The sequence below is a fragment of the Lissotriton helveticus genome, chromosome 4_1 (assembly GCF_964261635.1).
Source record: "Lissotriton helveticus chromosome 4_1, aLisHel1.1, whole genome shotgun sequence".
Classification (NCBI taxonomy): domain Eukaryota; kingdom Metazoa; phylum Chordata; class Amphibia; order Caudata; family Salamandridae; genus Lissotriton; species Lissotriton helveticus.
This window is the reverse complement of record NC_136063.1, coordinates 715,504,935-715,519,471: the sequence shown is the minus strand read 5'-3', so window position 1 is coordinate 715,519,471 and position 14,537 is coordinate 715,504,935. Positions and strand designations below refer to the sequence as shown.

Sequence of the window (14,537 nt, the reverse complement as noted above, 5' to 3'; positions counted from 1 at the left end):
CATCTGTTACTTCTTTTTCTTGGGGGCGACTATAACATCTCTGGTACTTGTTCGTTTATCAGTGATGGCCTCTTTCGCAGTTTCACACTCGACTTCATATTTTCAGGGCACCGTTTTCTGTCTCACTTCCCCTGCCTGCGAGAGGTTTATTGATTTTTACCCGGAGACCATACATGGGTTGGGTCTTCATTAGTAATAACTTGCTGTTATACATGCGAATTAGCTTTCCCCTACTTAGAGCTTTGGTCTCCTTTCTATTCACCTCCTCAGACCCCCTCACCAATACCCAAACCCAAATGACTTGCTTTCTCCTTCGTTTGATAGCCACTTCCAACCTCTCTTGAATTGAGATGCCAGTCTTTCAGGGGCCCAGTGGCCACTGCAACTCCACATCAGTGGCCACTGCAACTCCCCATCTAGCCGATGGCAAAACGAAAATACAAGGGGTTGGAAGTGGCTATTGAACGAAGGAGAAAGTAAGTCGTTTGGGTGTGGGCTATGGGTGAGGGGATCTGAGGTGTGACTTTAGTGACTTATTGCTCAAGACGGGTCAACACTTCCCCTCAACTAATAGCCCAATTTCTTAAACTTGTATTTGTTTAAAGCAGCCATTGATAGCAGGTTGACCTATCTGCAGGTAAAACAACATCAATCAGGAGCCTATATATGTTACCCTAGCCCTCATTCTGTCCCTTACATTTCAACACCTGCTCCTCCAATTCCTCCCCCTCATTGTAGTTTTTGTATCTGCCCCCTTATACTTGCCCGGTGATTATAAGCGCTCAATAAGAACCCTGATTAATTGAATGAAGGCCCTGTTTGCTTGGCTGCTGGGTTGGCCACACAGGACACATGAATACCTATGGTGGGTTCAAGGGTCAGGAGTCCGTTGCCAGGACTTCCTGTCCGTGGAATGCTCTGCTATCCAGCTCCGACATCCCTGATGGATCACCACACAACTGTGTCATAGACAAATACTTTATAGGATACTACAGGCAAATACTGTTCTAGGTATTGTGCCAGGGCCTTACAGATTGAAGTATTTCACGTTTGTATCCAAAAGCCTGTGCTGTAAAATAACTGTGTTCCTTTCGAAAAATTATCTAGCAGAATGTTCTCCCAACTCCCAGGGAAATGAGGTAACTTTTTGCATTATGCGTTCTTGGTTATATACGATGCTTGCAATAAAACATTTTCCTGAGCTTCTTTTGCCTACCTCTCATTCCCTACTCATGACCCCCAAACTGTCAAGCCCACATAACAGTTGCAACCATTCTCAATATGGCACTGTTGCACTGGAATGCTTTACAGGGCCGGACTGACCGTAGTGGGCACCAGGCATTTTCCCAGTGAGGTGGAAGGGTGGGAGCCGTTTTTTGACCCATAAGGGCTGGTTTTGACCCCTGCAACTAAAGCGCCAGCAGTGTTTGACACAAGCACCGCCCGTGGCCGGCGCTTCTCAGTGGCACCATCTTGGAACTCCCCCCCCCCCTCCCCCCCCCCCCCCGCACCTGGGGCAGGTCAAGTGGAATTGCCAGGGCTGGTTTCTGTTCCCAGTCCGGCTGTGATGCTTTTCTCCTTGACCGAAGGCCCACCAACTTTATCAACATCCCTCAAGAAGTACATACTATAGCTGCCACATGTACCAGTCCAGTGCGTGTATAAACTATGACTTTTAGAAACATGGGGTACTGCTAAGGGATAACAGATTTAAATGCCTTCATAAACTTGCATGGATGATCCTTAAACATTTCAGATGTCTGCGCGATAAGGGAAATAGCATTTTGTCCTAAAGTTCAAATGAAGTAAAAAAAAAATAATCAGTTTTCCAAATTTGACCTTTTATGATAATGAAATTGCTCCACTCTGGGAATGATGGGAAGAATCCTCGAGGGTTTCATTGTATGACCTGGATTCCGAGGTCAAGAGTTTATGCTCTTTTTCGATTTCGATAGGTCTACCGGAGAGCAATATAAATCAGTGTATAATAGACTATATGATACAAGTGACTGGGGCTTAATTTGCATGTTATAAATCATGTATTTTTTTACAAGAATTTTAAAATCAAATTCGGCGGATAAAATAAAAATCGTTTTTATGGATGTGCTAATCTATTGTTTAATGACAGACTTATGACAAATTCATGCAATTAAACAACAATTAAATATCAAATTGCAACTAGATCCATTAATTTTGGAAAGAATCCCAATGATTTGATGTAAGCACTGTATACATTTTCAAGTAATGCAAATATGGTACACAGTGTAAATAAATGCCAATGGGTGATTTCAATTTAGAAAACCCTTTGGGGTTAAAACATTACTGGACCCCCCAAACAAAAACAGGCTGGTTTCAAAATTGACCCACAAAAGTAATGTCTGAATTGTATGTATTTATATGTTATCATTATTTTTTTTATATAGCTCGTACAGCCTTCATACATTGTCCAATGAGCATCAGAGGGCTTTAGAGTGAATAACAATTAGAGTAATGTAATCCTTAAAAGGGATAATGGTCATTGTTAATACATTGGGTGAGTTGTGGTAGTCTGTAACCTACAGACGTTAATATAGATTAAGAGTACAAAAGGAATGCGCGAGAACACAGAAATACATGTAATAAACAGTATTGGTTTCCTATTTATTTGGAACCTTCCTTCCAGCATCTAAATTCCTTGGGTGTTTTGTGGTATGCTACCATGCTTCAGGCCTCACTGTGTTTTTAAGGTGTGTGGTTTTGACAGCACAGCTCATTCTTTGAGACATCACACTGCATATTTACAGAATATGAGTTATGGGGTTATGAATATGATGGAACATTGTGCTTGAAGGCTCCTGCACCTTGCTGAGGATATGATTCTTCTGTGCAACACAGTGAAAAATGAGGTAGATGATGCTACATTAATAAATTATCTTGACATTCACTTTCTTTATAGTCCTTCATGGGTCATTGTTCTCAATTTACCAGGAATTAGATCATCATTTTTTCCTCATTTATATATTTTTAATTTTTTTCTGCCCGCTGCCACGACAGTAATGTTCTGTGTACTTGCCGTCCTATACACTGCTGCCCTTTCACAGGTAAAGTGACTTTAATTTACAGTTTGAAAAGTGATTTTGAGTGACAGGTCTGCTACGCCACATCAACACTCAGGACACTTACAACAAACACTTGCAAGGCCACTAGATCTTGAGTATAAAAGGCTGAGCTACTGGCTTGGCCAATGCTTCTTTGCAATGGCACACGTGCACAGAAAATAGGTGCAAGCACACGGATGACTGGCCATCTTGGAACTCATTTTCTATTACAGAAAACCCATTCTAAGCTGGTTTACCGATGTCCACACATGCGTCATGATGTAGGCGCCAAGTGTGCATGCCGGCATCATTGCACCTGCGTGTGCATGTATCATGATGCAGTTGGCCTTTTTAGAAAGGTAAATTAAAATAAAAAAATTCCAAAGAAGTACGCACAAAGCACAAAATAGGAGCGAGAGGCCCATCTGCACTGCTCTTCTAGGTCATTGTCAAAATAATGTGCGTGTAATACATATATATATATATATATATATATATATATATATATATATATATATATATATATATATATATATATTTATTTTTTTATTTTTTTGTGAGAGATACGCAGGACTTCCTGCGCGCGGAGGCGGCGTCTATATACTCCAGCGACGTCATCACGGCGCACGACGCCAACGACGCGGAGCCGCAGGGGACGCCTGCAGACGACGCCTACCGACGCGCAGGGGTACTGCTACGCAAAAGTTTCCGGATCCAGACTGACGCCTGGGGATATTCTAAGGTAAGGAATCTAATACTAACTACTGTTTCTTACAGATATGCTTTTGATAACTCTGGACGTGGTGAATTTATACACCTGTATAGCCCATGAAAATGGACTAATGGCAGTCAAATGGTTTCTGGACAGAAAGCCTGAAATGTATTATGAGCATAATCTCATGGTATTAAATATGATTAAGTTTTGCCTCTATAATAATATCTTCATATTTTCAGGCCAACTCTATAAGCAAACGAGAGGGACTTCTATGGGCTCGTGCTTCTCCCCCAGCTACGCAAACTTGTTAGTGGGCTGGTGGGAGAGGCACGGGGCATGGGGGAGGCCTATGATCATTGGACAGATAATATTTTATTATGGAGTAGGTATATAGATGACCTCTTTGTTGTTTGGCACGGCGACCGTGCCTCGGCCTAGGACTACATCGCCGCGCTAAACAACAACGACTATACTCTTCGGTTTACCAGCACTATAAGTGCCACAAGTGTTTGCTACCTTGACTTGGAGGTTTTTATAGAAAATGAGAACATACAGACATGACTGTATAGAAAGCCGACAGCGGGAAACGCGATATTACACGTGTCTAGCCATCACCCGCGGAGCCTAATACAAAATGTCCCCTATGGGGAACTCCTACGCCTAAAGCGTAACTGCTCGGCGGAAGGAGATTTCCAACTAGCTAAAACAGAAGCTAAATCTAGATTTCAGAGTAGGGGGTACTCTACCAACTTGTTTAGGCAGGCTGCAGAAAAGGCTTCCAAAGTCAATAGGAGGGATCTCCTGGTTGTTAAAACACTCCACAAAAGTGAGGAACCAATAAGAATGATTACAGACTACAGCACCAAGGCAGGGGGGCTAGTACAGATTTTTAAGAACAACTGGCACATTTTGGCCACAGATAATGTACTGAGCAAACACCTCCCAGAAAAGCAGTTGATTTCATATCGACGCTGTCAATCATTAGCAGATCACCTAGTACATAGTCACTTCTCCCCCATAACACAGCCAGTTAAAATGTCCAAAGCAAAGGGATTTTTCCTTGCCTATGATGTAAGGCGTGCAAGAACAGTAAGAAAGTTGCAAGCTATCCTGGGCGAACAAATGAGGGCAAACCCAACAGAGAAATTAAGAAACTCCTCAATTGTAACTCGGAGTTCACGACTTACTGTCTAGTATGTCCATGTGAAAAGCGATATATAGGGAGTACAATCAACCCTACCAAACTGCGTATTTTAGAGCATTTGCGTGCCATCGTTAAAAATGATAAGTCATACCCGGTGGCACGCCATTTCGCAGAGTCACATCAAAGTAATAGAGACTTGTTGAGTTTCTATTGCATAGATCAGATTGACCGCTCAGAACGTGGAGGGGACAGAATTAAGGCGCTCCGAGTGCTCGAATCAAAATATATTATAGATCTCAAAACGATGGCCCCCTGGGGCCTCAATAACGATGAGGAAATGTGGGTGCACCTCTAATTACTGCATGGGATCATGCGGTGAAAACAATTTTTCTGGAATCTGTTGTTGGGAAAAAATGTTAAAGAATACTTATCAGAACTCAATGAGTGCTTCGATTACCATGTGGTTTGTGTTTATACAGAAATAACTACCCATACAGGGCGACACAAAGCAACAAAATAAGGGAAAGAACAGTAACAGAAGTATGAGGGATTGCTATAAAAGCATAAGATAATTAGACTTGATGTTACATAGAATCAGAATAATTTTTTCCTTTTCATGTCCTAAGCGCGTATGCACTATATGAATGAATTATGGACACAGTCTTTTTTTAAATGGACACTGAGCACTTTATTTTAATCCATGATAAGCCTAAGAAATGGTCATGTTGATATGCATTCTAAGATGGTTTCCGCAATGACATAGGAGGTAGTATGCACCATCTTCTATGTTGTTGTAAATGTGGGGCGGAGCAAAGGGTTAAATTTGAGATTTTTTGTGTACACTAATCGACACTGACGAAGCTGGGAAGCGAAACGCGTCTGTCGGGGGTGAGGGGTTTGTGAATAAAAACATCTAAAAAACGGATATCTGAGTGCTTGCCATCTGTTAACTCAACCGAGTTAGAAGTGCGCGGAATATATATATATATATATATATCCGAAACACCCTCCAGCGTTGCAGAAGGTAGGAGCCACACACGGGGACTTGAAAAGAGGTTCTTTATTGAATGCAGACACAGCGTAATGCATTTCGGCGTGAGCCTTCCTCAGACGCCTCTGCTCAACTGAGAGTTCGTGCGCCCAGCTGTTTTAAGTCTCTGCAGCACTCGTGATTACTCAGTGCACGCCTCCCCCAACCATGTGATCGTTGGTTGCAGCGTGAAACCACTAACACTGCAACTCCCAGCATGCTTCAAACCTGGGTGTGTAACGTGGGGAAACCGAGGTAACAGTCCTTGTGTTGTTGGCATCAGCAGAGCTGGGCGAACTGGAAACAGTCAAAATATCCATAAGAGCCTCTCGAGTCCCCGCAAACGCTTCAACCCGCAGGGCACAGGTCCGCCAGGTCATGGGCTGGTAGCGGAGTACCAACACCGTCCGTGTAAACACCGACTGCCATTGAGCAACGTCCCATGCTTTTCCTGCTCTCCCGCTGGTGAGTTGCCTGATGCCACTACCATGACGAAAAAAAAACTGCTTGCGCAGACACCAGATAGCAGGCAGCCAACTTGAGAAGCGTGAGCTCCTTATCGTGTCTCTGGTCGACACGAATAACATCCGAAACACCCTCCAGCGTTGCAGAAGGTAGGAGCCACACACGGGGACTTTAAAAGAGGTTCTTTATTGAATGCAGATACAGCGTAATGCATTTCGGCGTGAGCCTTCCTCAGACGCCTCTGCTCAACTGAGAGTTCGTGCGCCCAGCTGTTTTAAGTCTCTGCAGCACTCGTGATTACTCAGTGCTCGCCTCCCCCAACCATGTGATCGTTGGTTGCAGCGTGAAACCACTAACACTGCAACTCCCAGCATGCTTCAAACCTGGGTGTGTAACGTGGTGAAACCGAGGTAACAGTCCTTGTGTTGTTGGCATCAGCAGAGCTGGGCGAACTGGAAACAGTCAAAATATCCATAAGAGCCTCTCGAGTCCCCGCAAACGCTTCAACCCGCAGGGCACAGGTCCGCCAGGTCGTGGGCTGGTAGCGGAGTACCAACACCGTCCGGGTAAACACCGACTGCCATTGAGCAACGTCCCATGCTTTTCCTGCTCTCCCGCTGGTGAGCTGCCTGATGCCACTACCATGACGAAAAACAAACTGCTTGCGCAGACACCAGATAGCAGGCAGCCAACTTGAGAAGCGTGAGCTCCTTATCGTGTCTCTGGTCGACACGAATAACATCCGAAACACCCTCCAGCGTTGCAGAAGGTAGGAGCCACACACGGGGACTTGAAAAGAGGTTCTTTATTGAATGCAGATACAGCGTAATGCATTTCGGCGTGAGCCTTCCTCAGACGCCTCTGCTCAACTGAGAGTCTGTGCGCCCAGCTGTTTTAAGTCTCTGCAGCACTCGTGATTACTCAGTGCACGCCTCCCCCAACCATGTGATCGTTGGCTGCAGCGTGAAACCACTAACACTGCAACTCCCAGCATGCTTCAAACCTGGGTGTGTAACGTGGGGAAACCGAGGTAACAGTCCTTGTGTTGTTGGCATCAGCAGAGCTGGGCGAACTGGAAACAGTCAAAATATTCATAAAAGCCTCTCGAGTCCCCGCAAATATATATATATTTTTTTTAACCAAGAATTAGGGTAAAGAAAATAATTTGCAATTGAGCTGGTTTGTGGTGAATAGATATACATGTGTGAATGAAGCAACACATTTAAATATGGCCGCTGTTTTCCACGAAGCTAAGTCCCACACGCAACTCTGTGTCCATTATCGCTTTCTACTGTCACTGTGCTGTGTATTGGAAAAAATGGTGGTAGAACATTGTGAGCATGGGAGCTTGACTCCCGAAACGCGTTGATATGAACTCGTCTTTTGCTTCCAACGTCCTCTGGCACAGTAAGCTGGGATGTGGGTCTTTCTTGCATTTAGGGTGGAATTTGTCACTTACTCAAGATTTCTATGACAAATCTGGGGAATCTGGGGAACTCCAGAGATATGGCATTGCTATAGCATTCCCCCAGGAGACTCATTTGTGCGGGAACTGCATTAAATACCTGAGGAAATTATGGCAGGGTCAGGTATATATCATATCCAACTCTGGTTATGCCCGGGGGTGGGGTATTGATATGGGTAACACAAGTGGCCTGTTCAAGAAGTCACACACGCAGGTAGATGAGGATGGACAATATGTCATCCTGGAGGACACCCTGGATACCCACGAGCTCTGTCTTGTTAATATATATGCACCTAACATTCACGACTGCAATTTTCTTGGTACAGTGTTTGCAGCCACGCAGAGCTCCCTGGCAGCTGAAGTAATTATGGCTTGCAGATTTCAACTGTGTTTTAAATGGCTTGCTATATAGATCTATATCAACAAAGGTGAAAGGGGGGGACCAGGAGCTAGTTAATGGTCCAGTGTCCATGCTCCATATTCACCATGAATGCAACTAAAAGGGGGGACACTGTTCCAAGCGTGAGAAGTGCAGGAAAGTCACTAACCCTCTGTCAGTACAAAGAAGAAAGTAGAGGAGGTGGCGAAGTGGCCTAGGTATAAGACTTAGATGGGGGAGAACAAGTCTTGTCTCTTGGTGCCCTCAGACACCCCGAAGGATGTCATGCTTCATCATCAGGCAGTTGCTCCTCGTCGGGCCGGCGCTGCAATGCCCTACGGGTCCCCTGAAGGGTCACTTTATCGGAGATCTTTTTGAGAACGTAACGTACTTTAATTAAGTGGTACCCTTGGCAGGCTAAAAAACCCGTAGGTTAATGGGTTACCCCTGTAGGCATAATGTGCCCAGGTAACCATCAGGTCGACATGTTTCACGCCTCAGTAGTCAAAGTGATCATCAGGCCAAGCATAAATCAGTGTTAATGGTATAGTGCACGTGAAAAAAGTGAAAATAGAAGGGGAAGTATCCCTCTAGGTGATCAGTGGGGGCCTGGGGCTAAGGAGTCTTTTGTCTCAGCAACTGACTCAGTAGTCGAATCCACTCCTGATCGTGACCTAGGCAAAGTAGAAGATGAGAGGGAGACATGTTTAAATGGGGGGGAGGAAGGCTGGGCTGTGTGCCCTTCTCTACCCCAAATAATGGAAGGCACATGGTGACCTGCAGGGCAGGGTGGGGAGACAAGCCAGTCGTCACGGTCCCAAACAACCTCAACACCCTGTACACAGACGTCCCGGACGCGGTTGCTAGATAGATCCCCACCCCAAAAAGACACTAAGCCCAGCATGACATCAGCGCTTGCTCAGACGAGCTTGGGTATAATAGATATTTGGTGAATTCAACATCTGCACACACTTGCATTTTCATGCTACACTCCAGCAGCAGGCACATACAGTAGGCTAGACTACTTCCTCATTCAATCTGCTGCAACACATAGAGTAGTAGACGCAAACTATTTGGGCCGGTACATATCAGACCACTCACCACTGCTAATTACATATTCTCTGGAATGTCTGCCACCCAGAGTGTCGTTATGGGGATTCAGCGCAGAAGCACTGACTGACCAGGTCTTTCAAGGAACACTATTGGGCGCCATAGATCAATATTTCAAACACAACTGGAGTTGTGTGGCAGCAGGGCGATGGAGTGGGGCACCATGAAAGTGGTGCTCCAAGGAGTATGTATGGTAACATCAGTTGGTAAACGCCAGACACTGGATAGAGATTTAACACAACAAGAGGCAGTTCTGGAGCCACTAGAGAGAGCACTGTACATTAATCCTGAGGTCCTATGGGATTGGAATAGACAGCAACAACAGGTATATGCGCTGTGGGATCAATTAGAAAAACACATTTGCCATACTGGTCAGAGATGATAGTATATGAAGGACGATAGGGGGCGGCACCTACTGGCACACCTGATTAGATCAGAGAATTTAGTACAACCTGTATTGGCAGTAAGGGCCCGGCAGGGACGCACTTGTGTATATGCAGCAGGCAATCAAGGAAGTCTTTGCGAATCATTTGCTTGAGGTGTATGCCATGCTGCCGAGCTGTACGTATGTCAACTTGCTTCCCAAATACCTGGCGGAGCTGCCAGTGCTGCAACTCTCCTCGAAGGACTGCGAGATGCTGGAGGCCACACTGACCAGACAGGAATTGCTTGGAGCAGTGCACTCATTGAAAGCTGCTAAGACAGCAAGGGGAGACAGTCTCAAAGCAAAATTCTATAACATCTTCCTAGGGACCCTAGTTGATAAACTATTGCGGGTATATGCTGAAGCACTGGAAAGAGGGATGCTCCATGGTTCAATGAGAGAGGCCCTTATCGTACTGATACTGAAACCCAGAGAAGACCCCATGAAGGTGGGCTCCTATTGGACGTTCTCCACATTGAATGTTGATCAGAAAATCCTTGGTAAGCACATTGTTGGCCAGATTGCAGCCCCATCTTCTATGCCTGATCCACACGGATCAGTCAGGATTTATCCCCCATCGGAACACAACTGTGTAGCCTTCACTATGAATCTGAAATTATAGTATCCGGTGGCTCACCTGCAACAGGTTGGATAGGGAGAAAAACTGGGAAAAGTTGCTACTAGAAGATCCACTTAGAACACTGATGATGAGGGGAAGAGGGCTACCTGACACATTCCGTCATGTGATCCTACTACTAGGCCACCTCTGAGAGAGAGAGCAGTGCAGCGAGTGATGCAGCGGGCACCGTTTGCACCAGACTTGGACCTGTGGATTGTGCGACCATTTGTGCAGATAGCGCAGTTAATGGCAGTTGACAGATGGCAGACGGGAGGTTGCATTATGTTGTCAGATCTTTACCCAGTGGGCCACTTCATCATCATGCAGGATGCGATTGAGACATTTGGTTTGGGTAGGGGACAGTTCCTCCAATATGCCAAAATCGCGGCCACGGCACGTCAGTTATGGCTGTTGTTCCCTGAGGGCCCAGAAGGCATAGGTTTATAACACTTATATCGTGCATGGCGTGTGGGTAGGTGATTACCGCTGCAGCAAGGATGCCTGGCAGCGTGTAAGCAATGAGCCCATTAGCCCCAAAGACTGGCATAAAATATACACAGGTGTGCGTAAAGTGTCGATCAGTGCTAGATTTAAACTGCTACAATACAACATAGTACACATGGCCTATATCTCCCCCAAAAGGCTGCACACTAGATACCTAATCAGAGAGTATAGCTGTGCTAGATATGGTGCTACTGTGGCGGATTTCCTTCACATCGTATGGCACTGCCCAATTATTATGACCTAGTGAATGAGGATGTTAACCCAAATCAAACATGTGACAGGGTGCGATGTACCACACATGATTAAATAGTGTGTGTTAGGCCTGCTCCCTGACAATCCAAAGAAAAAATTATTGAGACAATTCACAGTATTGGGACTCACAGTAGCTAAGAGATGTACTGTGATTGGCTGGCTAAGTGCTAGACCCCCCTTGCTAAGGGAATGGAAGAAAGACCTGCTGTAATGGGCCGAGAAGGGTGAGGCACACATAAGAAAAGCTGGCGAGATGAGAAGATGGCAGAAGATCTGCTTTCTTGGGGCGTTATGAACAGCCGCGGTCCGTGATGCTAACGGCAGTGGGGATGTAAAAAGGGGGGATTCCGAGGGAAAAATAACTCATTAATTTTCCCTCAGCATCGTCCCTAGAAATCCCCCCTCGCACGGCCAGCCCCACCACCCCACCACTGTTACCTGCACGGACTGCGGCTGGTTATGACGCACTCACTATTGGAACCCCCCAGAAGGTGACCAATCTGCAACTAGCTGATTACGTAATGCCAAATATCAGAGTTGTTGAATAGGAGAGGTGAGAGGATGTGAGAAGATAAGTGACTGCTCGTATTCTGTTAAAAGTAGAAGACCTGTAGATGGGATTGCATGTACTCCTTAATGTATCGATCGGTACATGATTGGAAGCTAGCGGGGAGGAAGCAGGAGGGGGCACTGTTCTACTTACACAAGTTGGTAAACTGTTTCTTCTGATATTGGTGAATATAGTATTGTTGTTTTTCGACAGTTGATGCGCTGTAACCTACTACTAATGTACAGGCAGAAGCTGAAGCATACTTTTCTAGGCTAGTAATAGGTATTGCCATAAGGTACAAACTGCCATGCTACTTGAAATGATAATAAAGATGTTATTCTTCTTTAAGTATAGAACTGGGAGAATGAGTAGGAAGAGCCAGCAAGGCTGAGAGGGATAAAGGATTATTATGACAATGGAGGTAAAGATGAAGCATAGCTATTCACTATGAATGGGGAATGCGTAATAATCATACAGCGGGAATAGGATGTATAGGCGCTGATGCCAGTCTGGTAGGAGGAAATAAAAGCATTAAAGAATGAAGATTTGTCCTAACTAAGGGTTCACGTGAGGGAGCGCACAACATGTCTGTATGCAACAAGGTGCATATGGGTCTGATTTTTACCCCATTTTCTAGGTGGGAACTCACGATAACGTGGACCACATAAATGATGTGGTTCACCAGGGTTGGTGTAAAGGAAGCAAAGGGGTGAAGGTGCTGATGAAAAAAATATGTGATGGGTTGTAGAGAGGGGAATATCTCAAATGAAAGGGTTAGAAGATGGTCTTGAAAAGCATAGTCAGTAAAGAGTCCTTGGACTACAAAAGCATGTCCTGTTTAAGAACTGGAAAAGGAGGCAGCGCTTCTGCTGTGGGAATTTTGATGGTAATGCCCACTAAATGAACATGCTCAATAAAATGAATTCTCTGTAAAAAATTACAATATCATCATGCCCCATAATGATAGATGAAGTGGGCATGACATGCATTTTATACAGCATGGACCTCGTGCCTTATCATCCTTCTTCAAGATATGTCAGTGCTTACAAAACACATTGCAGCTCTGTGAAAACACATAGGCCAACATAGGAATAAAAACGGTTGAGAAAGAAAACACAGTAACTCACCTTTCCTGCATGGGGGGCAGTTGAATCCAGCTATTGAATCGGGGATCATAACGGCTGACAAAGTTTGTACTGTGTTTCCCTGTAAAAGAAGAATGCATGTTAAAGAAAAATATAAAGTAAGACCATCAAGAAAAATTGTTTGATGCTACTATTTTTCTAGTACTGAAAATAGTTTGGGCTAGAAAGTTTTCTACTTCTATTTGAAGTAGGAACCTCTCAGATAAACTCTTAGAGCCCGAGTCTCAAAATGCACTTTGTAGTACTACATAACGTACTGCAAAACACAAAATGCATGTTTTGTCTATACTTTTATGTACGAGAACCTCGCCCCAAATTCAGAGTCTCTGCACACATGAGTGTAGATCTTATTAGAGGATGCAGGGCACATGCAAAGAAGAAATTACAAGTAGGAATACATATATTTCTCCTCGTTATACTAGCCTCAGCCAGGTGAACCAATTTGGTGCAAACCCACGTCTACAACTATTTGTAAATATGGGTTTGTGTCAAAATCCAAGGGTGGATGCACGGGAACACCCATGCACTATCCTTGGAAAGCCTCCCTGCCGCAAAGTAATGCCAGACAGCACGATGCCCTCACTGTTTAATTCCAAAATGTATCTGTCAACATCTGGAGAGCTACTTGTTCATAATTTCCTCCTATAATGGGATGTACGTTGTTACAACGCATGCTTTTAGCACGCATGCTGTAACAACGCCGTTTTTATTACGCATTCTTTTACAACGCATAACAGAAAGGGGTGTTGGATAGTGAATATTTTAATTTACTATTCCAACACCAGTCCCTGTTGACACTAGGGAAGGTGTTGGATAGTAAATTAAGAGTATTCCCTATCCTTGAGCGCCCCCCAGAGTCATGCGTTGTAATAGAATGTGATTTAAAGACCGCGTTGTAATAGCACTGCGTGCTAAAAGTTGCGTCGTAAACGACATTCCCCCTATAATGTGCTGTCATTGAAGCTCTTCTATGCCTAGTTACTCCCAAAGTGTACTTCTGCTTCTATGTCTGCAGTCTGTCCCGGCTTTTAATTGTGAGAATTCGGCCACCCCACATGTACCATGTCTTCTAAGAACTTTTCACAGCGGCATGGCAATTAACTAACCTGGCCCTTGATCAGCAAAATATCAATGTAAACATTTACAAATTAATAAACAGGTGTATAGATTTGGCATTTGGTACCACACCAGCTCAACACAAGTTTTTCTTTTAAGTACTCTGGGCAAAATATCGCCAAGAGGTATCTATCCAGGTTTTTGTACAGATGGGCAATGTCCACATCTATGAAGTAGCCATTATGTGCAAACAGGAATGTTCTGACTGCACACCAAAGCAAGGGCACGAAAGAGAGCCTCCATGAAGATACCCGGTGGCTTCAAGCATTTACAGACATTACCAGTCCCAGAGAGTAAGGAGTCTATGCACTAGCACACTTACCATGCTCTCAGCCAGCAGACACCACTTTACAGAGGAACAGAAGGGGCACCACATTCGCACCATCATAGGCCAATATAAGTGAATAAAGAAACGGTGTCACTAGCACACAGAAATCTTGTGCACTCTAGGCGCTTAAGAGGGCAATTAAGCCATGCCGAAGCGTGGCATGGGATACTACTGTCCATCACCCACGCAGATAAAATTAAGATTACGTAGATCA

The 14,537-nt window shown here is 44.7% G+C and overlaps 1 protein-coding gene across 1 annotated transcript in view; it reads right to left on the bottom strand.

The window, feature by feature from the left end:
- KLHL14 (kelch like family member 14) overlaps positions 1-14,537 on the bottom strand; it is a 165,230-nt gene that overhangs the window by 34,316 nt on the left and 116,377 nt on the right. Inside the window, exon 5 of the mRNA XM_078685674.1 lies at positions 12,862-12,940. Coding sequence (XP_078541800.1) covers positions 12,862-12,940 — 79 coding nt within the window. The remainder of the gene's footprint in view (positions 1-12,861; positions 12,941-14,537) is intronic.